The sequence below is a fragment of the Lycorma delicatula genome, chromosome 4 (genome assembly GCF_047948215.1).
Source record: "Lycorma delicatula isolate Av1 chromosome 4, ASM4794821v1, whole genome shotgun sequence".
Classification (NCBI taxonomy): domain Eukaryota; kingdom Metazoa; phylum Arthropoda; class Insecta; order Hemiptera; family Fulgoridae; genus Lycorma; species Lycorma delicatula.
In genome coordinates this window covers 58,519,506-58,541,706 of record NC_134458.1, presented here as the reverse complement: position 1 = coordinate 58,541,706, position 22,201 = coordinate 58,519,506, and the positions used below count along the sequence as shown (strand labels likewise).

Sequence of the window (22,201 nt, the reverse complement as noted above, 5' to 3'; positions counted from 1 at the left end):
GTTTTAATTAACGATTTAATTAAAGTAAAAGGTTTAACATCATTTCACACCGATCTGAAAAAACGTTTTTTGAATACTAGTACATACAAAAATAGATTTTACAGAGCAACCGAAATCGTATTATAATGCATCCAATGAAGCAAACTATGCATAAATCAAAAATTTAATTCGATAAAACATATACCATCTTTTTTTCTTTTAATCGGTATTGAAATATTTATTTATATAGATGTAATTGAAAATTTAAGAAAGAAATGGCCTACTGCAATTTTTTGTGTATATTTTCGGAAACACTTAACGAGACTGGCATTAAATTTTTAATTAAAACACGATCTCCTTATCACGATTCGTGGAAATCAGTCGACTAATTTAATAACAGTTGCAGGCAGATCAAATGTGCAGTGGCTAATAATTTATTATATTATATGGATCTAAAATTGCACATTAAGATTATGTTTTTCGAAAACGTAAAATGTTACCGAAATATTTTTGAAAGAGAAGATGACAGACTCTCCCGTAATATACCCTGCTTCAATACCATTTAAAACAATATATAATAGTAGTTCTGAGTTTTTATAGAAGGCATAACTTACATCTTTTAATCGATCGATGGTATTCCTATGGGTTTGTACTCCAGTATGTCTTAATTCCTATTGGATTTTATTAAAAAGTTGTCTAAATCTAACCGGATAAGGTAATAAAATAGCTTGGTGGTAGGAATCTGACGTTCTAATCCAAAGGTTGTTGGTTCGAATCCGGTACTGAGCGTTATAGTATAACCTAAAGGATGACATTTAAAACGGTTTCTTCATTTATTCTGATCGGTAGAATTTTAAAGCGGTGAGGTTCGATAGTTTGATGCTATCCACAATAACCCCTACGGAAATAATTAATTCACCGCATACGATTGAAGCTTGTGCGTGGAAATATGTAAATGTTTAGCTTATGAAAAATTCAATGTCTGATGTGGATTTAAACCCGGGAACTTCCGGAGAAAAGAGTGATATGGTACTAGTCCACCGAGAGATAAGCGTCTGCAACAATGGAAGTAAGATGAATTTTCTTTACCGGCATCACCCTTACTCATATGTGTGGAGTACAGAGGATGATTTTTAAGTCGCTAAATTTTATTTCGGCCTAATGGTATCATACATTAAACAGCTGAATATTGACGTAAAATATCAATATTGAATATTTGAATATTAATATAGTTTTAATAGGTAATTATTACTTATTAATAACCACTGAATATGTTAATTTGTGAAATTAGGACAATTATTTATCTCTTCGTGTAATCATGCGCGCGCGATTGTGTGTGTGTGTGTGTTGCTCGTGAGAAAGAATTGTATTCGTGAAACTCTTCATCAGGATTATGGGATATTATGGGGTTACCATAGCTGATAATGTATAATTATCGAATCTTTCCCTTAGAATGGGAGAATAAGTGTATGCAGGCCTCTAGGTCACTTATTCTGTAGAAATTCAGTGTACGTACGCACGTTCTCTCATGCAAACATAATATGCAATTATCACTGCCGGAAATCACACAATACGTATCAACAGTTTTATACTCGGTTGCGATCGCATACGTCACCGTAACGGTACCGGTAAACTTTAAACAATCGAGATCAAAAAAATCAGTTAACCTTATTTAAATATTATTCGTTCGTTTAAATTGTTATTCAAAGCGGAAAATATCCGTAACGTGTTACACGTATTCTCTGTCACCCGATCTGCTCGTTAACCGGACCTTATATGAAGGAATTCGTTTCAGTACCTTCTTCGATTCATTTTCGGTCGGTTAATAATAGTTAATAAATACCTGAATATATAATTTATATTTTGCTCGAAACATAATACACAGTACATTTGTTTACATCGTTGAATAGATGTCCGGGTAACTTAAAGGAACGTCTAGACCAGTCGACTCCTCCAGGTAATACGATCTATGTAAACGATCGTACTGGCGTTAGAACCGTATTTGGCTATGGTACCGATATCAATTGCCGTGTTTGTCAAGAAAATGGCTTGCATATCGGCTCCGACACATATTTACATTCATCGATCACGCAATTTTTTTTCTAAATACCGTAAGAATCAAACTGAGACCAGTTTTTACCGTTCGGTCTATTACAGTAAATATCTGTTAAGCTATACGAGGTAATAACAACGAATTCGTTGTAAAATTGTGATCCTCGAGTACAGAAAAAAATTTATTTTTTATTTTTTTTACTTTGTAATTGTCACGGTCGAAGTAAAACGATACAATATTTTCATACCTGAGAGATGAGAGACAAAGGTTCTTGAAAAGTAAATTATAATAATATTAGTTAACTTTTTTGATTTAATATGATGTCGATGGAGGAAAGCGAAAGTATTTAAGAGAATTTCGTCATTTACGTCTCGAATTCTGATAAAAAATAACTAAGATAATAATCTTAGTAATTAATATTTTTTCATTCGAAAAAACATACCTACGTATGAATAATTCTTTAAAGAAATATTTTTACTTTCCTGCCCGTCATACGTTTATATGTTAAGTCCGTAATGATAACAGTTGTGGGCGATCTGACTCGTGGTAGTCCTTAAATGACGTAACTATATTCGATAATAACAAGAATTCCATGCCATGTTTACTACGGAAAGGTGTGATGTGGTTTCCCGTTGCCTTTTTTCTGAGAAAAATATACTTTTACGCATCGTCATGCTGATATCATCGAAATTCAGGTCATATTCAGCCCTAGAAATGATACCTTCACTCCATTCACCAAAGGTAAACGTGACTCTGATTGATGCTTCTTCTACCTACACTCGCTTTACAATCACAACAAAGAATAGAATATATTCTTTATATTTTATTATGGCTGACCTCCGTGGTGGTGAAGTAACGTCGCTGATTTTCATACGGATGGTTCTGGGATTTCTACGGATAGTAAATGATATTAGCCGGCCTCCGAGGCGCGAGTGGTAGCGTCTCGGCCTTTCATCCGTAGTTCCCGAGTTTGAATCCCGGTCAGGCATGGTATTTTCACACACGCTACAAATCATTCATCTGATCCTCTGAAGAATGCCTAACGGTGGAGTCGGAGGTTAAAAAAAAATAAAATGATAATAGTACAATCGTGCCCGAATCGGTTTGGAATTACTGTTCTAGGGCATTTCTGAAAATATGAAACCATCTAAACAGAGCAGAACCCAGGCAATGCCTTTTATATACGCTGGTAAAAATATCTTGTAATAATAATCAATAAAAGTATAGTTAAAATTAAGTTAAAAGTAAGAAAATTTAAATTATAAAATGGAATGCGATAAAAGATGACTACTACACTTCAACTACGATTGTAAAAAAAAAAACAGAAATCATATTTTTCGAACAACGGACTCGTCTGCCCATCAGTCTCAATAATTGATCGGTGCGCTTCGACCATTACACGGATAATTCGATCTACACACCCGTTAATTTATATTATTTTCAAAAGGCACGGAAACCTTTTGGTCACTTAGTTAAAAGCGTTTAAAAAATTAAACGTGATATTTAAATCTAAAAGATGAGGCAATAGAATTCGGCCCGCAGAATTTCTCAGAAAAACGAAACAACAGATATTAATGAAATGATTACCCTTAAAACTCGATACGTTTACGCATCACCAGATCAAATTGGAAAGAATAGCCTACTGTACACGATCACGATTGCCATTGATACCTTATATGTGTATTAGAATTAACTAGGTGGCCCGGTTTTACTCGATAGTATATTTCAGCGCCACCTCGGGCTTTTTGTTTTGTTACCGGATAGGAAACAAACTGCTCGTATAGGTCCAAAAACAGAGTCGTTCTCGACGATGTTGTAAATCAAACATTTCCCTACAACCACAGCCTGAAACTACCTGCAGTAAACTAAAACAAATAGAACATCACCGGAAAAGAGCAATAAAAATGGAAAAGAGAGGATAATTAAAAAAGAGGAACCGTGAAATGAAACAAATTAATCCACCCAAAAGAGTGCTATAAGTAATCACCCATCCCTCCCGCATTTCCTCCCAATATCGGCGGTTCTTTAACCTAGCATAGGAACACGATACTGATCAACGATTTTGTATCGACTAGCTTCAATAAAACGCTACAAATACCTGTACGTCATCATAAACCTAAAGACAAACTAAGGTTTCTTTAAGGAAAATTCCAATAATTACGTACATATGGAAGTATTTAACAGAACTTTAAATCATGAACGGGATCCAAAGTGAGGTTCAAATGACTTCTTGAAGAATTTCAAAGGCTTAAACGTTACTGTCTATAAATTAGTTTGAAATTTATACATATTAACAATCTCTAATAAAAACCTAGTTATATGTCACGTATAATTACTAAAAACTGAACACAATAATTCTAAAACGATGCGTTCTTTCATTACCAAATTTACTACGTCGAACCTTTTCATGGCGGATCATATAAAAAAAAATGCAACGGCTTAACCGTGCAACGTCATTCGTTAAACATTTTTAGTCGTTTCTTAGTCTGGAAGTTATAAAAGTTATTTCTACTTAATAATTTAAGTTTAAATTTAAATATTTTATGAATCAAATTTAAAAATGTTTCATCGTTCAAACCGGTCGAATGAGTAAACAATCCCGTTTAGATTTTACAAACTTCTGGTTAGATTTTTCATATCGTTTTAGTAACATTTCTGGTTAACACTATCAGATTAAATAAATAATAAATTGCTAGTTAAGTACAGCTTTAAACTGGAAAAATGTACGGCGAAAATATAATAATTAAATTCATTTTTACTCCAGAGTTTGTGATGTAACGTAAATTTACTCCTATGATTTTACTCTACGATGAGAAGCGTACAAAAAATCTAATAGATTATAATAACTAAGTAAATAGTAGGCGTATCCGTTTTAGATTCAGTTCGATTTACTGATAAAAATAACTCACGGGGTCGGTTTTTTCTTATTGTTATTTCATAGTTTTATATTGTATTATATTTATTTCATTATTTCGTGGATCGTCTCGTCTATCTTTCAAGAATATATTAAAGTACGTACGTGAGAGTGAATTTATAATCTAATAGCCTACTTTTATGTGTATCACCTTCGGGCTACACTAGGTCATACCGAACGCGTTGACGGTATTAATGAACAAATAATAGGCGTGTATATTCGGTAACATATTATCTTTTGACCTCACTCTTGACATTACTCTACAGAATTGAGAGTACATCGGTACTAGCTATAAAATTCTGGCAGACGCGATGCGACCGATCGCGAATAACAATAACCGTTAAAATTCCAATAGAAACAAAGTGATACCTAGTTATAGTATGATACGGTGTAAGCCTAGTTATAGTAATTTTTTATTCCGATTACAGTAAAACCGTTGCGCATTGTGTTTTCGCGCCGAGAGAGAGTAAAGCGGTTTCGATTCACGTACGAGTAGCAGACGCTCCAAATCGAATAACTATCGTCACGTACGTAGATCGATTTATACCTTCCGTGATTCGGCACCGATAAACCATTTAATGGCATCGATTATTAAATTTATTTTCAAAATTAAAGATATACAATTACAACTATCGATACGTATAGTATTTTAATTATCCGCTCGTTATGTACGTTACGGAAACTCTGTGCTGAAGACACCAACAGTTCTAACACCTACGTATCTAATATACTTCGTATCAGATTCTTCTGTATCTTGAACCCGTTAAACTAGAGTCGTCCAAGCCTTCGGGTTAATTTGGAAGTCGAGAGTTTCAGCGTTCAAGTCCTAGTAAAGTCAGTTATTTTTACACCGATTTGAATACTAGATCGTGAATACCGGTGTTCTTTGGTGGTTGGGTTTTAATTAACCTCACATCTCAGGAATGGTCGAACTGAGGCTACAAGACTACACTTCATTTACACTCATACCTATCATCCTCATTCATCCTCTGAAGTATTATCTGAAAGGTAATTACTGGAGGCTAAACAGAAAAAAGAAAGAAGCCTTTGGGTTAATTTAAAATAGATCGTCAATGATCTATAAAGAAATGATACGTATAGATGGGTTAAGTTCGAGATTCGTTAATTCGGATTACGGGACAATTTAAACAATGGAATGAGGTGGAAAAACACGATAGTATTTAAAATATTAAAGTACAATAAAACGCTTCCACAAATGTCAATCACAACAGTACGTCATAAAATCTTCTCACTTCAATATTTATCGATCTTCATCGTTTTAACATCCTCCAAATTATTTTAAAAGTCTATATTATTTTTTTCTTTTTAGTTTCTCACTTCACTTTTGCCCTTTTGTAAATCGAAGTTTTCTTGCATGTGTTATCGGAGTCGACCGGTATTTATTATTAATATAGTAATAAATATTTAAAACTATCATTTATAATATGAAAAGCCGAATCAACTTTATTAAATATATTTTTATTTTAACCTCACATCATAAAGCGTTCAGTCGTTTTTGCGATTAACTTCAGTGACTGTTGATAATTTTAAAACGTGATGAATAAAAGCATATCAGATAATATGTATTTATTATCTTATTTTATTTTTTGATACTTTATTAATTATATAGATCCATCTTGATTCGTTTAGTTTGTGCAGATTTTATTTCTTGTTTCCACCAGTTTTTTTTTTTTTTAATAATATTATGTAATATTAATCTATACTGTAAAAAAAAGTATACAAGAAAATAATTATCGAACATTTTTTAAAAGAATTTCTACACCAGTAAACAAATATATATATTGGTGATATAAAATTGGACTAATTTGAGTTATTGGACTAATTTACTTTTTATTTTTAACTCAATATTCCAGTAAAATATAATTTAGCACAGTTTTAATTAATATTGTTATTTTTGAGCTTTTATTTTGTATCCGTATAACTACAATCGTTTCCATGTTTTGGTTTCTCTCTCTCTCTCTCTCTCTCGCTCTCTCTCTCTCTTTCGGAAATGGATATAAAAACACTCCATAGAATAACGGAAGTTAGTATACCCAAAACTAAATTTATTATTTTCAACAACAAAAAAGATCCATTTCTTTGGTTTTCTAAAATTATAAAACACTGTTTTACTTGTAAATATAAATAATACAAGTAATTATACCTTAATGTAGATTACTGAAGCCCACGGGGAACCTTCCCGCTCCTTACTTTTCTTTGTAAGATGGTACTTCTTGATATATTTTGAATAACTCTACCAGTTTCAGAAGTAACTTATGTCTTCATTTGCATTAATTGTCCTGTGCACACACACACACACACACACACATATATATATATATATATATATATATATATATATATATATATACATAGAGAGAGAAAGAGAGACAATGAGAAGAATTAATCAGGCGATTTTGTTTTTAATTTGCGGAAAAAAATTAAATTTAAATATTATATTAAAAAATTATATTATTAGGATGTTTTTAGGAAAATTATTTTTTAGAACTCACTTTTTATTCTTCTAGGAATTATACAAACCAAATGTACTCGTAGTTCCTTTGACTTACGTAATAATAATAATTAATCCTCAGTGACTGTCTTACGACTGGTCGAAGGCAATAACAGAATTATTTGTTTCATACTACTCTGAGCTGAGCTTTATAAGAGGTTATAAATTCCATCTCAACAGCGTAGTCAGGAGAATTTGGCTCCTTATCGGAAAACCATACTGAATTTTTGAGAAACAATATGGTCGGAATCTGTTTCACACCGTGCTGAGCCAAATTGAATATAGAGCTACGATTTCCTATATAAGGAAATCATAATTTAAGTAAATGGTATTTTCGGACTCCTCATACCTCAAAATGTAAAGAAAGTAATACCGTACTTTTCTTCGAAAGGTCGGTAAAAAAATACTTATATATATGACTATTCTATGTAAGTCTTTACGCACATACAGTATACCATTGCTTTTAGTTGTTCTGTTGTGTCATCTGTTCTTATGTCCCATTGTGACTTCTCAAGCTGTCTGGTATTTTATTTCTGTCTGATCTATGGTGGTTAGAGATTCACTAAAAGGAGTGAGAAAGGTTAACAAATTTAAAAAAAATAAATAATAATAAATATAGAACAAAACCTTAACTCTAGATCGAATAGGGTGTATCAAATACCTTTGTTAACGCCATGTGGGTCATCAATCTAGTCGATGCGATAAAGCTTAAGGCATAGAGGCATTCGGTGAAATTATTTTAAAAATTGGTAAGTGGGATATTGATGGACCACAAAAAAATACAGCCACAGGCTTCACTCACAATCGTGACTCGCAATAAAAATATTAAAAAGATAATGGATTCCTTAAATTTCAATCATTAGATTATTGATTCCGTTTTAAAATGTAATCTTCAAATAAATAAATATCATTAGTTTAAATATATTTAATATAGTTGTTAATAAAAAAAATAATAATTATAAAAATAAATAATCAAACAATCACAAATAGCTAGTCTCATAAATTTCCTAATAAAATTTAATTGTTTTTAAATGTTATATCTAAAGTGTGTGTGTTTCATTGTAAAACAAAAAGGGAACACATTTATTTTATAGAAACTAAGAGTATGATGGATGTTCTAGGGACTTTACGAGTAAATTCTGCCATGTTAAGAAATTAATTTCTTTACCGGATGGATCTATAGATCGGCAAAATCTTTCATCTATAAGTCGGCAAAGATTTTTTTTGTGTTTAATTATATATTTACATTACATTCTCATATTATTGTAAAACATACTTAGTCGATTCTCACTGATAGTAATCAAACTTCTAACTCCATCGACAGACTTCCGTCTATCACCTTGAACACGTTCTTTGTTTTTGTCACTTGTATGAAAAACGGGCGCCAACTTTGAACTTCATCATCCCCGACAAGACCCTAACAGAAACGCGGGAACGCTCGTAACTCAAGTTTTTTTTTCTATTGCCGTTTCACCGTATAATGTTTCTTAGCCGATAAATATAACTTACGGCGATGTTTTAAGCGAAGCGCAAATTTTAACATTTGTCAGGTGTTCAACGACGAATATTTTGAGTCCGATAATTTCATACGCACGACATTCGAACTCAAAGAGGTTAGAATCGTACGAGAGGAAACAAGAAAAGGACTCCGACCATATCGTGATATCATAAGTAAATAATTATAGGTTAAGCTCAGCCATAATTATTTTAAGTTAAGATATAGGTAAGATTTCAATCGAGTTAAAATAAGTTCATCGTGCACGTTTAATTAAAATCGACTCGGTCATGTATATACTTGTATTCACAGAAATTTAAATACAAATCGAGACAGCGATCTGTCTTTTTTTAGTTTTATATGAAATGCAAAAATAATGTTCTGTATTTAAAAAAATCCAGTACTCTATTCGAAATATATATATATATCAGGAGAAAAGCGAGAATAATACATATGTGTATTATTCGAAATAATACACCTCTTCAGTGTTGACTAAGCTTTAAATAACTTTTAAATAAGTTCATGCAGTTGATGATTAGTATTTCGAGCAGATGACATAGATGCATAGATGTACAGTTTCATATATTAATTATCGATTAAATTTTTTTTTTCTTTTCAGAAGTCGTTCATTTAAACCGTAGTTACTACTAAAAAAATTTGTCACGATTTATTTTACTTTTTTTTAGCTCGTACTTAAATCTTGTTTAATTAAATCCGAAAATAAATGATTCTGCTCGTTTTACGTGACTTTATACGAGCGCCGACTCCAGTAAGCGAGCGGTGGTGACGAAGTCCATACGGGTCATCATTATTTAAACAAGCCGCACACACACTCCTCAAAACAGAACTAGGTTTCTGATGTCAATGGAATAGTAGAATACATGAATAAGGATCCGTGTAATGAGGAACTCGTGAGTAGCTCGGTACATAATACGGGACTCGCAGGTTAATATTCACGAGTCGTAAGAATGCTGCGGGTTACTTTTGTGTTCGTGTACTACTACAGTGGGGCTGGGCTCTCCTTACTGTCAGTGAATAGGTACTGAGACCTACCTTTGTGCGATAGTAGCGTTAAGTGTTTTATATTCCATAATTTATTCGTTCGAACATCTCCGTCTATTTTTTATTCAAAACATAAGTGAACGCGCGTGGATACAAATTGCGCTTATATGTATGAGTAATTTTATAATTTGAACTGAAATAAAATATGTCGTGAAATAGGATCCGTATTGTTAAATAAATAAGATTTTGTTGAACTTCAAAAGGTATTTGAGATACCAATGCCTTACTCGACACATTTTTCAAATCGTTGTTTATTCTTTACTATTATTTTTAACTTAATATTCCAGTAAAATATAATTTAGCACAGTTTTAATTAATATTATGTTATTTTTGAGCTTTTATTTTGTTTCCGTATAACTACAATCGTTTCCATGTTTTGGCTTCTAAACTCTTTTTTCCTTTATTTTCTATTTCTTTCTTCTTTTCTCTCTTAATGGATATTTTTTTATCATCGATTTCTGATGAAAATCTTTAATAAAAGTTCAAATTATTCTACCCGATGAACCGGTTAAAGAAAATGACTGCATGCATATTTAATAGTAATGATATTACAGACGCTAGCGATACTAGGTTTCAGTTTTAATCGCGTGCTGTGAGATACACATTAATTCCACTTGATAAAATATTATACGTTGCAATTAACTGTAGAATAAATACCGAATCACTATACATTTAATGTTCTACTGTGTAGGTAACTTCCTTATTAAACCTCGAAAAAATCATAATCTCAACATTCGTTCGGTTAGTGACGCTGCTAATAACTACAGTAAATAGTTGTGGAGGGAGTAGCGATTGATATTACGCACCTGCACGGTAGAATAGTAGGGAAGGTTTATCTGATAGTCGATAGATATACTCTGTTTTATTAAGCTCGGGTAGAACTCATGCGCTCTCCGATTTTTAAAGTTTCTATTATATTTTTATACTTTTAAAATCTTTGTTTAATTTTTTCCTGTATTTAGAATTAAAAATGAGAAAATATGAAACAACAACGATCGGTGTTATATACTATGGGGCTGCATCTCCTAGCCTCTTTGCAGCCAGCATTTCATTGTTTTTCTTACCATGTAATAATATAGGGAAAACCAATATTCGCTCATATCTGGACTCAGAGTTAAGGAAACATTTTTGGTGAGACCTCATTAGGTGTGACTTGATTGTCCGAATGTTTTAAGCCGTTGCCCGGCTCAGTAGATCAATTAGGTCTCGAATTATTGTAGTTTTTGTGTTTTCAGCTTTTTTCTTACCATTCTATAATATAGGGAGGATTAAGTATTTTATGGTGCTGTTCTTATCAAGGTTTTATCATGGTTTCTCCTGATGCATCCAGGAAAATGCTGGAGCAGTTCCTTTCATTTTATATCGTTCGTAATAATGTTTTTATACGATAATAAAAACATTACAATACCAAGAAAATAAAAATTAAGAAATATGGCAAAAAATTTAACTAAAAACTATATAATAAATGTTATTGTCTACTATAAACAATATGTTGTTTACATTGACATTTATTTATTCTATACTTATTTATTTTTATAAAATTTCAAAAAAATTATATCTACAATAGTTTTTTTTAACAAAACGTAAAGCATATTAAGTACGGGTATAATTAATGTTAATGTAAACAACGTATTGTTTATAGTACACGATAGAATTTATTATACAGTTTTAGTTTAACTTTTTCCGCTAGATGGTAGTTAACGGTAGTTATTTTTTCCGCTTGATGGCGTTTCATTCAAAATAAAAATGCGAGCACATACAGCAAACAAACCAAAGCACCATGCTTCTTGTTAAAGAGAAACTGCCGCTTATTTACAATAATTATCTATAATAACGGTCGATATTATGCAGTTGAATTGTATAGTATGTTCAAGCCTGTTTCTCGACGATAATTAATAGATTTTTTTATGCTTTCATACTTGATCTGGTATTGAAACTACAGATAATGGAGGGTAGATGCTTGGATTCCGTGGCTGACCTCAAATAGTCTGTAACTTAAAAATTGTAATCGTTTGTACCCTTTAAGTTATACTTGTTACTTTGGACGATTGTTAATGAAAAGCAATCGTGTAATTTTCATTACAATGACAAATATTTGCTATGATTTTGTCAACACGATTGGCGACAATAATCTTTTTTTAAATTGCCTCTATTAGTAATATCAGCTATCATAGAGTGAAAACAGCAGCACCTGTCACTGAAGACGGTCGCAAAAACGACTGAAAAGTTTAATAAGTAAGTTTTTAAAAACATTTTATTGTAAAATTCAGTTCGCTTTGCCGTTACACAAAAGTTAAATTTTCATTCGTTTATAAGTTTATATCTATAACTATTATGTTAAAGTATAATTACGTAAATCTGGCTTAGTTTACATTCCAAAGTGATAAGTCGTTACAGATATTAGCTCATTCAAGAAAAACTTTGTACTAAATGAAGACATAAAAATGGACACGTCACCTATATGGGTTTATAAATGTAGGGTTAATATTTAAGAATATATTTTCCGCTTTATAAATAATAATAATAAAAAAGTACATTTTCATTTATTTTACATTCAAAAAAAAATTCGCGTCTACAAAATTAGTTTGATCGTTATCAAGTAAAAATAACAATTGAAAAAGCCGCCCGTGTAAAATGTAAAACTAAAAATTCACTAATTTGTTATACCACTGTCATTGAAAACAGGGTTTTGCTGATGTATCCTTACAAATCAAGGTTAAATGGCACCACTAATTTTTTTTTTTTGAGCGATCATTCAGTTGACTGGTTTCATTCCTTTCTTAATCGGAACTTGTCTTTCTGCATCTTCTCTTATAACTGCCACTGGATTCTTGTACAGTTTACAAAAAACTCTCCACCACATTTGTCTTCTTTATATTTAATAGAATATTTTTTTCAATATTATTTAATGCTTTCTCCAGTTTTATAAATTCCATTTACGTGGCTTTATCTTCCTTAAGTCTGCTTTATAAGTTAAGAGCCAAATCTGCCTCCTCAAACTCCATACTTTCTTTTAAACTGACTGATCTTCACCCGATACACTTTCTATCACAATCCTTATTCGCCTGTAAATTAACTTAGCAAGTTTAATGAGAAATTAATCTGATGGTGAAAGACTTCTCAAAAGTATCTCCTCCATGCGTTAGTATGATAACAATTAAATTTCTTTTAATCCGTTAGTATTTCTCTTGTTTCATAAATGTTGCATACTTACTATGAAGCTTATTTGGTCCTATTTCTACCACACATCAATACTAATTCAAACGTTACATCACTGTTACTATTCCTTTAGTCTTGTCCTTTAGTTTTTTACTGCTGTATCGGATTCAAATAATAATATAGTCACCTCTGAAATCATCAACTCATTTATCCTCTTCTAGCACTTTATTGATAATTTTTCTCTTCTGTGCTGTCCGTCTACGTACTTCTGCCACCTACTACCTCTTTTTTCTCTCTCTAACAAAGATTATCTATTATCTCTGGTATTAATACACTTTTTCTTCGGTCTCTATAGTTTTCCTCTCCTTGAATCGGTCTTCCTTTGCTAATTTACACTTCCTATTAATTTTATTTCGTAAATGTCAATACAGTTTTCTACCCGCATCATCTTTGTGTTTTTATACTTCCTGCCCTTTATCCGTCAGTTTTAGTTTCATATTATCAATTGTTTTTATCTACTTCAATGTAACGTCTCCTATCATGTCTCAGTTATTCCTTTTTTTAATTTAACGCGATCGTTTTCGAATCGTCTGTATTATAATAATTTCTTGACCTGAATAAGTGTTCAGATCTTAAATTTTTCATCTTTCTCGTTTACTTCTCTTTATCCCATCTCTTCTTTCTTTTTTCTTCAATTTTTTTAAAGTTAAAACTATAATTCATCGTCAATAAATTGTGATTAGGATCAATATCTTCCCCCGGTTACGTCGTGCAGTCCGTAATTTGGTTTCGAAATTTCTACCGAACCGTTATATCTATGTGATATCTTTATGTGTATCGCCCGGTCTCACTTTTTTCATCAAAAACTCTATATGTATATATATTTTCATTTCTTCATATATATTTTCCTTCTCTTCATCTTCCGCTGTAGACATATAAATCTATTTAAATCTATGACATACAAAATTTAATTAAAGATCTTTGACTTTTTTGTTTAAAATTATTATTTTTACTCAGATATTATTTTGCAAATCCCAGGCGAAAGGGTTGTCTTTGAGAAGATGGTGAAAGGGGAGTAAAATGAGTATTTAGAAAATGCGTAAGAAAATATTGATTTTTGCAAAAATTATTACAGGATCTTTGTTAAAACTTAAAAAATTAACCTTCGGTTTGGTTTATTTTTTATTTAGTTAATTTAATTTAGAGTATTTTATTATTTACTTTTTTTGGGGGAACAACTCGGCTATATCGGTTTAGTATATATAAAATGGTTTTAATTTTTAAATAAAAAATATGTAGGTGCAATTTTTAACATTTCATAAGATAAAAAACTAATTTTTTTAAGAAAAATTAATAATTTTTCCTAATTTAATTTCCTACTGATTTTTTTTATAATAATAAAACGTATTATGTACGAATAAATTTAGCGAAGCACAAGCTTTATAATGAGCCGTAAATCAAATTCGTATCAATTTTCACCGGTGACTCTTAAGGGTAAATGTATACGCTATATTATATTTAATTCTTGTTTACCGTGTCGGGGACAATTTAAACAAAAATTATTTTACCCTTTTAGAATAAGTCTTCATTTCGATTTCAATATTCTTGTTTTAAGAACGATACAGTCTACGAAGTAGATTTCAATTACAACGTTCCACGTACGTTGAAATTATAGATCGATAATTTTAAAAATAACAATCGTTTATTCCATCTATATAACATAGTGAAGCGCCTCTCATTCGTGTTTAGAAGGCTGTCGACAACCGCTGACAATAGATCTCCTCTCTAATCTAAAACGAAGAATCCGAGAAAGGTGACTCGATTCAAAACGTTCGTGACCTCCGGTCATGCGAAGCGAGTGAAGCTACTGACCACCTGCGGTGGGGGAGTCGGTCACGGGTCACCTCGACCCGAATACCATCCTTCCGCAATTCGTAGGGAGGAAGGATGGACATTTTTCTTGAAAAAACGTTGTAGTTAACTTATCTTTAAATGAAACTCGTTGTACAACCCGTATCTTTAAATTTAAATTATCAAAACCGGCTATCGTAATTTTACGATAACCGAGATATGAAATCCACGCCCGTAGTTTCGCGCCATTTATAATTCGTATATACTTATTAACAAATGAGAATCTAAAATCAATCGGTTTAACCTTGTAGCCCCGGTTTGTTTTTGCGATTTAGATCTACGTAAATGGTAGACTATTTACTTGTAAAGCTCGAAAACGGATTATAAAATGCAATCCGTTTATACTAGTTACGTTACGATTAAACAAATATAATTATAATTAAATAAATAATTGTCGTAGTCATTAATTTATTTTTAATTAACTACATAATAACGACCACTATAACATCTTATATCTGAAAATTACATCACAAAGGTTTTACAGTTTATTTGTTTTTATTCATAATGCAGTGCAATAAATAAATTATAATTAACACATTTTATATTAGTCTAATTTTAAAGTTTTATTTTTAATAAAATCCTTAAACTAAGTACTTTAGAAATATCGACTCTGAAAATTCTAATGTAATTTATTTTTTATTAAATAAAATTCATGAAAATATATGCACATATATAAGACTATTTATTACGATGCTAATTGAGTTTAATGTATCAGCTATCGATTTTCAAAACTTAAAAAAGGAACAAAATTATACGAGTAATAATTTATATTGACATCTTTCGCCACAAACTTAATTAAAAATGGTTAATTTTTTAAAAATTATCTAAATAACTATTTAATTTATTTTTTAATTTACTTTGCATTAATTCTGTCAAAACACTTTTAAAAAATATTTAATTACTTATTATGTAAGCATATTTTCTTTAAATTTACACATATGAGCGCGAGCGCGCACGCACACACATACTTATATCTTGTTTATATATAAATATATGTAAAGCTGAAATTTTGTTTATTTGTTTGTTTGTTCTCGCATCACGCTAGAAACAACCGACCGATTCCTTTCAAATTTCCTGGATAGATTTGTGTTATCCCAGGGAAGGTAGACGTAGATTGAGGCTCTAGCCCCTTTGGGAGTGAAGTTGTGAATTAAAAGCTAAAAAAAAAATTAATCCATTTAATTCGATATTATATTTCTGTCACCAAGGCAAATGAAATAAGTTATGGAGTTTTCCTCGTCAAAGATCTGTGTACTTTAGTCATCATAGTTACTACTACGTTTTTTGTAATTTAGTTCCTTTTTCAGGTTTTTATAAAATGTTATACCTTTTAATTGTTATTTATCAGTATTATTCTCACAACCACGAGGTAACGAACAATGCGGGAATCCAGGGGGCGGAGCCCTCTGGCTAGATGGGAATGGCGAGCAAAGTGAATTCTGCCCTGGGTTCGCTCCGTAACTCCTGGAGGCTCCAAAGAGCCCCTGAGTGGGACCCGGGACTCGCTTGGGTCAAATTGGGCCCCAGGGGTTGAGGCCGGACCGTCTAGACGGTCGGGCGAGCGAAACGAACACCGACCGCTAGTATATAATAAAATCCTGATAATTGAAGAATTTTTGTAACACAAATTACAAATGCAAGACTTAAATCCTCTTCATAAAAACGGGTCATTTCTTAAAACTTTATTGATCTAAACTTATTTTAACAATAAAAGGGCATATATTTTTAACCAATTTTCTTGTTGAAAGCTACCTGAAACTTTCCGCAAGAAACATCATAATTTACTTTTAAACAAACATTATATTTCATGCTTATTTCTTCCACGGATAAAAACTCATAGAGAAATTGTAAGCGAAGTATGTCACACAAAGATACTTAAAAATACTCACGTCTTTACTGTTCCTTGTAAAGAGGTTCTGAATTCTTTCACGAATCATATCGGAAATACTTATAAATTCGTCAATTATTCCGCCGCGTTTGAAAATTAATAGTATTATGGTTAATTAGTTACAATTATTATTAAAAAATGGTAACCTTTAATACTGTTCAATAAAATTATACAAAGAGATAAACATGTGAGTTACGATCAAAGATGTGAAAAAACATAAAGTTTATCACAGAAAATACGATGGGTTTTTCTTTCATTAAATTAAATCTTGTTTACTTTTATTTGTATTTACTTTTTTTTAATATAAATTATTTATCTTAATTGATAACATTAAACATTAATTATCAGAACGTAGCAGAATTAATTATCTTAAGAACAATTATGTTAATTGTATGAACAATAACTACGTACATAGTACGTTGTGCAACATAAATAAGCTTTGTCTTAACAGTCAAGGAATAATTTTAAATAATTTAATTATAAATTGTTATTACTTTAGAATAATTCAATCGTTTTGAATAAATATAGGAATTCAATTTAGTTGATTACACTGGTATTTCCCATATATAAACTAGTTTTAGGCTTTGCTGGAATTTTATAAGTTAAAATCAAATTACATTTAATTCTAGACGACTGAGTGAATGTTTTTTAAATATTTATAATACTCGAAACACTTTTAATAAATTACACTAGCTTTATGCAATTCTGTAATCAAAATGAAATTCGAACAAAACAGAAGTTAATTATCGATGAAAGGAGTTCGATCGAGTTATAAATTTGAAGTGTTCGGAGAAGATTACAATAGCCCTAAGTATTTGATGTAAGAAATTCCACCTATTGTATCCGTATACGATATTAATTCCCTTCGATGAAATCGTTTTAACCTAGATTTAAGTTATTTAGATAAACGGAACGATGTGAAACGTATAGCAAACGCACTTCATCACAGCCGCTAAACGTATTCCGATATAATTTTAATACATTACTCGAAACAATAATTTCAGATCTAATCTCATACTGGAGGGCAACTTTATTTTTCAGACAGCAAAGGTATTAGCGAACGAAAGAGCTTAACGTCTACATTTTATTTCCATTTTTCAATCTAAGATCTAATTCGACGAGGTAAAACTTTGTATTAATATCCAAGAATTAATTTATGAAATAATTTACTTTTGACACGTAAGATTTATTTGATACGTACGATTTTTAAATAATATAATGTGAAAACATAATAAAAGTTTTGGTGTTCCGTAATTCGTCATTGTTCTTAAAGAAGAGGCGATATTATTCTTGCCTTATTTCCTACAATAAGGTTCAAGCTAGCTAGTTATTAACTGCGCGAGATTCGAAAATATATACATCTATTTCGGAAATCGTAAAATATTTCTGATCAAAAATTCACATTTTCAAAAGAAAATGGTTAAATTGTTTATTTATCTATAGGGAAGATAAAAATTGTAAATTTTCCCTCCGTCTAATGTTCTTTAACACACTCCCCCCGTTCCCCAGCACATCTTATAAAATTCGACCACTGTGATGACATGTAAACTTCAGGAGGATTTGACCTTTATATTTAAAATTAACAATAAATTCTCCCTTTAATATTTTATGACAAATTAAATTGGAATATTTTCTAATTTTGAGTTTTGTTAGATTACGCACAAAAACCTTTTATTTAAAACCTACTGGACGCTTCGATTGTTGAATAATCATCATCGGTAGACATGGGAGAAAAGGTTGTATGACAAAATAAGTAAATAAAAATAGATGGAAAGGAAACAAATAATGATGAAAAATACTTAGGAAATACTAAAAATTGAGGGTTTTTAGAATAACATTAAAGAAGTAAAACTACGAACTAAACATTGTAATTTTAAGCGATCCAATGAAAACTATAAATTTAACTTAAAAACATTTAAACTGCTTAATATTAGTTAATTTAATTGGTTCGAGTGTTATTTTCTGCCTTTCCTAGCATTATCACTCTAACATTCGTAGTTGATTAGTTTCGGAGTAACACCATTCTCAGAGCTTCTTTTTGCACTCGAGTTTTAGAAGTTAAAGGAGTGCTAGAAGTAGTTTCGAGAATGGAGGTACTCCGAAACGCGTCAACTACAAATTTTAGAGTGACAATGCTAGGAAAGGTAAAAAATAACACTCGAACCAATTATTATAATCCTAGCGAAAATACAAAATATCGCGAAACTTTTACTCAAGATACTAGATCACCGGGTAAACCTCCAGATCACTTACCACAATTTAATATACGCCTCTTATTCCATCAGATAAGATACAAATTTATCTCAAGAAGAATAGATATAACAATGAACCTTAAACCGGTCAAAAAGATTGCGCCGTCCGTGAACAAAATTTAAAAGAGGAATAGCAGTTTAATTTTTTACCATAGCAACCTTTCACAAAAGAATTTTTAATAAATTAAATATTCAGAAGCGGTATTAGATATTAATAACCCTGTCGTTGTTCAACAATGAAGTTTACGTTTTAATATCGGTAAACTAATTCCTGTTTATTGCGTAAGTATTTTCTAACAAAATAACTTTCTGGCCGGCGATGGTGGGGGGCTACAGTCGATTTCATTACAGTCTTCTGTGTAATGAACCATATGTTCCTTTGTTCTGGTTCCATTTTTTTAGTCTGCCGAGAAAAGATCCTATCCTACCTACTAAGAAACATGCAATAAGTCGTTATGTACAGTCTGAATTGAGGTTTCATCTGCTTTAGATTATTTTAAGATAAATTTACGCTTTCTTTTGGAATTACCTAAAACGACCGTAGTTTGTATATTTTACTCAATCTGAAAAAATTTCTAAACTTACCGGTGTTTTGTAAGTGTTGTTTATTTTTTTTTCATTTATTTTTTACTTCTTTCTTACACATACGTTTTCTGTAGTGTCTATCGATGATGATTGTTCAACAGAAACGACCATCTGTCTAGAAATATATTTTATATAAAAGTTTTGTAAACGTTTTTTAAGCGTGATCTTGTTTTTCAGTTTATTTCGATTACCGTCTAGCACAGTTCTTCATTTGTATATCAAAATAAATAAGTGTATATTTGAATTTTACTTTTTAATTTAATTTTTTTTTCCTTTATAGGTCGGCTAACTACGATGCAGCGACAAGAGAATGTGCTATGAGCGAGCTGGATCGGTTCAGTGTGAACGGTGCAACAGAACCGTCTTCAACAATCGAATATATAGAATCTAACTGCGTTACAGATCCGGTAAACATGTGTGACTTTTCTAAAATAACCGGGAAAATACTGAAAACAGTTGATGCTTCGATTCAAAACGTGAAAAACGTGGACGAATGCAGGCTTATGTGTCTTGAATCACGTTATTTTAGATGTCATTCGTTCGATTACGGCGATACAGGAGACGGTATTTGCAGGTTGTCTCATCATTCAACCGGCAGTTTGCAACAAGCCCACGAGCCGTATATCGAGCTGCCATCTGGTAGCACTCATCAGTTGACGGCATGCTACAATGTCACCGTACACTGTCGATCGAACGACATGATAGCGAAAGTTAATACCAATAAATTGTTCGGCGGTAAAGTCTATGCTAAAACCAGACCTAATTCGTGTGTAGCTGACGTCAAAGATAGTTTAGAATTTGAACTTCGACTGGGATATAATGATCTTAACTGTGATGTCAAACAAGAAGCTCCAGGAAAATACAGAACGGATATCATCATCCAGGTACATATTTTCTTTTATTTTCTACAATAAAATAAATCATACTGATCTGATTTATTTTAGATCAGTTTTCAATTTTCTTACATAACCTAATGTTTTTTTGTTTTGTGTTTTTTTAAGTTTTTAATTCTTGCCGTAAGATTCATAATAAGCTTTCAAAAGCAATGCTACAAATCTTAAGGTGAATTATTGAACATCGGTGTAAATGGAAAAATTTAAGCTTAGATTAAGGAAAATCCATTTTCTATAGATAAAATTAAATCTTACACTAAAAAATCCGAAATTTCTTTTAACAAACAAGTCGATGAATAATCGACTCGTTAGGCTTTCACATCACGAGTGAAAAAATATAAAATTTGTTTCAGTCAGTTGTTTTATATCCTGAAAACTACATACAACACTTGAAATGATATCTGGTGAAGCGCATTTGGAACAACATAATTAAAATATCAGAGATTTTGCTCTAAGTTTGTTCGAGATAACGATAATTATAAGGTGTAATTTTTATTAACTAGTTAACGGAAGGATTCTGAAGTTATTATAAAGCCCGGTATTCTTTCTCGCCGATCTCCGCTTCCAACCGCTGTCTGGCCTCACTAACCGCTTTCCAGCTAAATTCTTCGAAGGAATTTCATCGAATAACAATGTTTAGTACCAGAGTAAATAATTTAATTCTCATTCTACAATTTTTTTTGGATTGTTTCAAGCATTATCGATCAAAAGATGGATCGGTTCCTCGATTTTTTCTACCTTCCACAACTTTTTAGAGTTTCTTGTAATAAAAATTATTAACAATCCTAATTTTATAGCGTTTATATACAGAATTGCCCTCCCCCATCTGGTAGTTTCACGTCATCTATTGGGTGTAGTTTAATGAAAACTGATAACTAGATTCTGTTTTGAAAATTATTATTGCACTTACCATCTACTACTACATACTAAAAATACAATATGCTAGAAAGTAATATAAAATTGGGTGCCAGATAATTAAAAACATTTATTATTTGAAAATTTTTAACGAATAATTAGAATTAATTGATTTATTTACCGATACTTTTGATAATAAATCAACATTTGTACAACTGCACTGTATGCAGAAAATAATAAGATTCGACGTCTAATATTCGTCACTCAAAGGGAAACAGAGGCATGTATAGTACAGATACACAGTTTCATTTAAAGATTAACTTCAAAAATACGAACACACGAACTAGATTCATCGTAGAATAAAATTTTACCTTATAAATACAGAAATATAAAGTTTTATAATTTTAGAAAACTGAAAGGAGCTGAAATTTTGACCACTAAGATTTAATATTGCTGCATTTGTTTCAAAATTAATTAATTAATAAAAGCATTTTTATAAATTAAGTAAACTGAGTTTAATTTAAATCTTCTTCCGATGTTAATTCTAACTTACAATAATAATTAATTCTTACTTTATCGAACTTTTTAATTTTTAAAAAAAGCAATGTCCTTTCATAGTCTTTCGCTTTCTTTCTATTTGTCA

At 31.2% G+C, this 22,201-nt stretch overlaps 1 protein-coding gene across 1 annotated transcript in view; it reads left to right on the top strand.

Moving 5' to 3' along the window:
* LOC142323427 (uncharacterized) overlaps positions 1-22,201 on the top strand; it is a 110,517-nt gene that overhangs the window by 81,722 nt on the left and 6,594 nt on the right. The window contains exon 3 of the mRNA XM_075363028.1: positions 20,091-20,694. Coding sequence (XP_075219143.1) covers positions 20,091-20,694 — 604 coding nt within the window. The remainder of the gene's footprint in view (positions 1-20,090; positions 20,695-22,201) is intronic.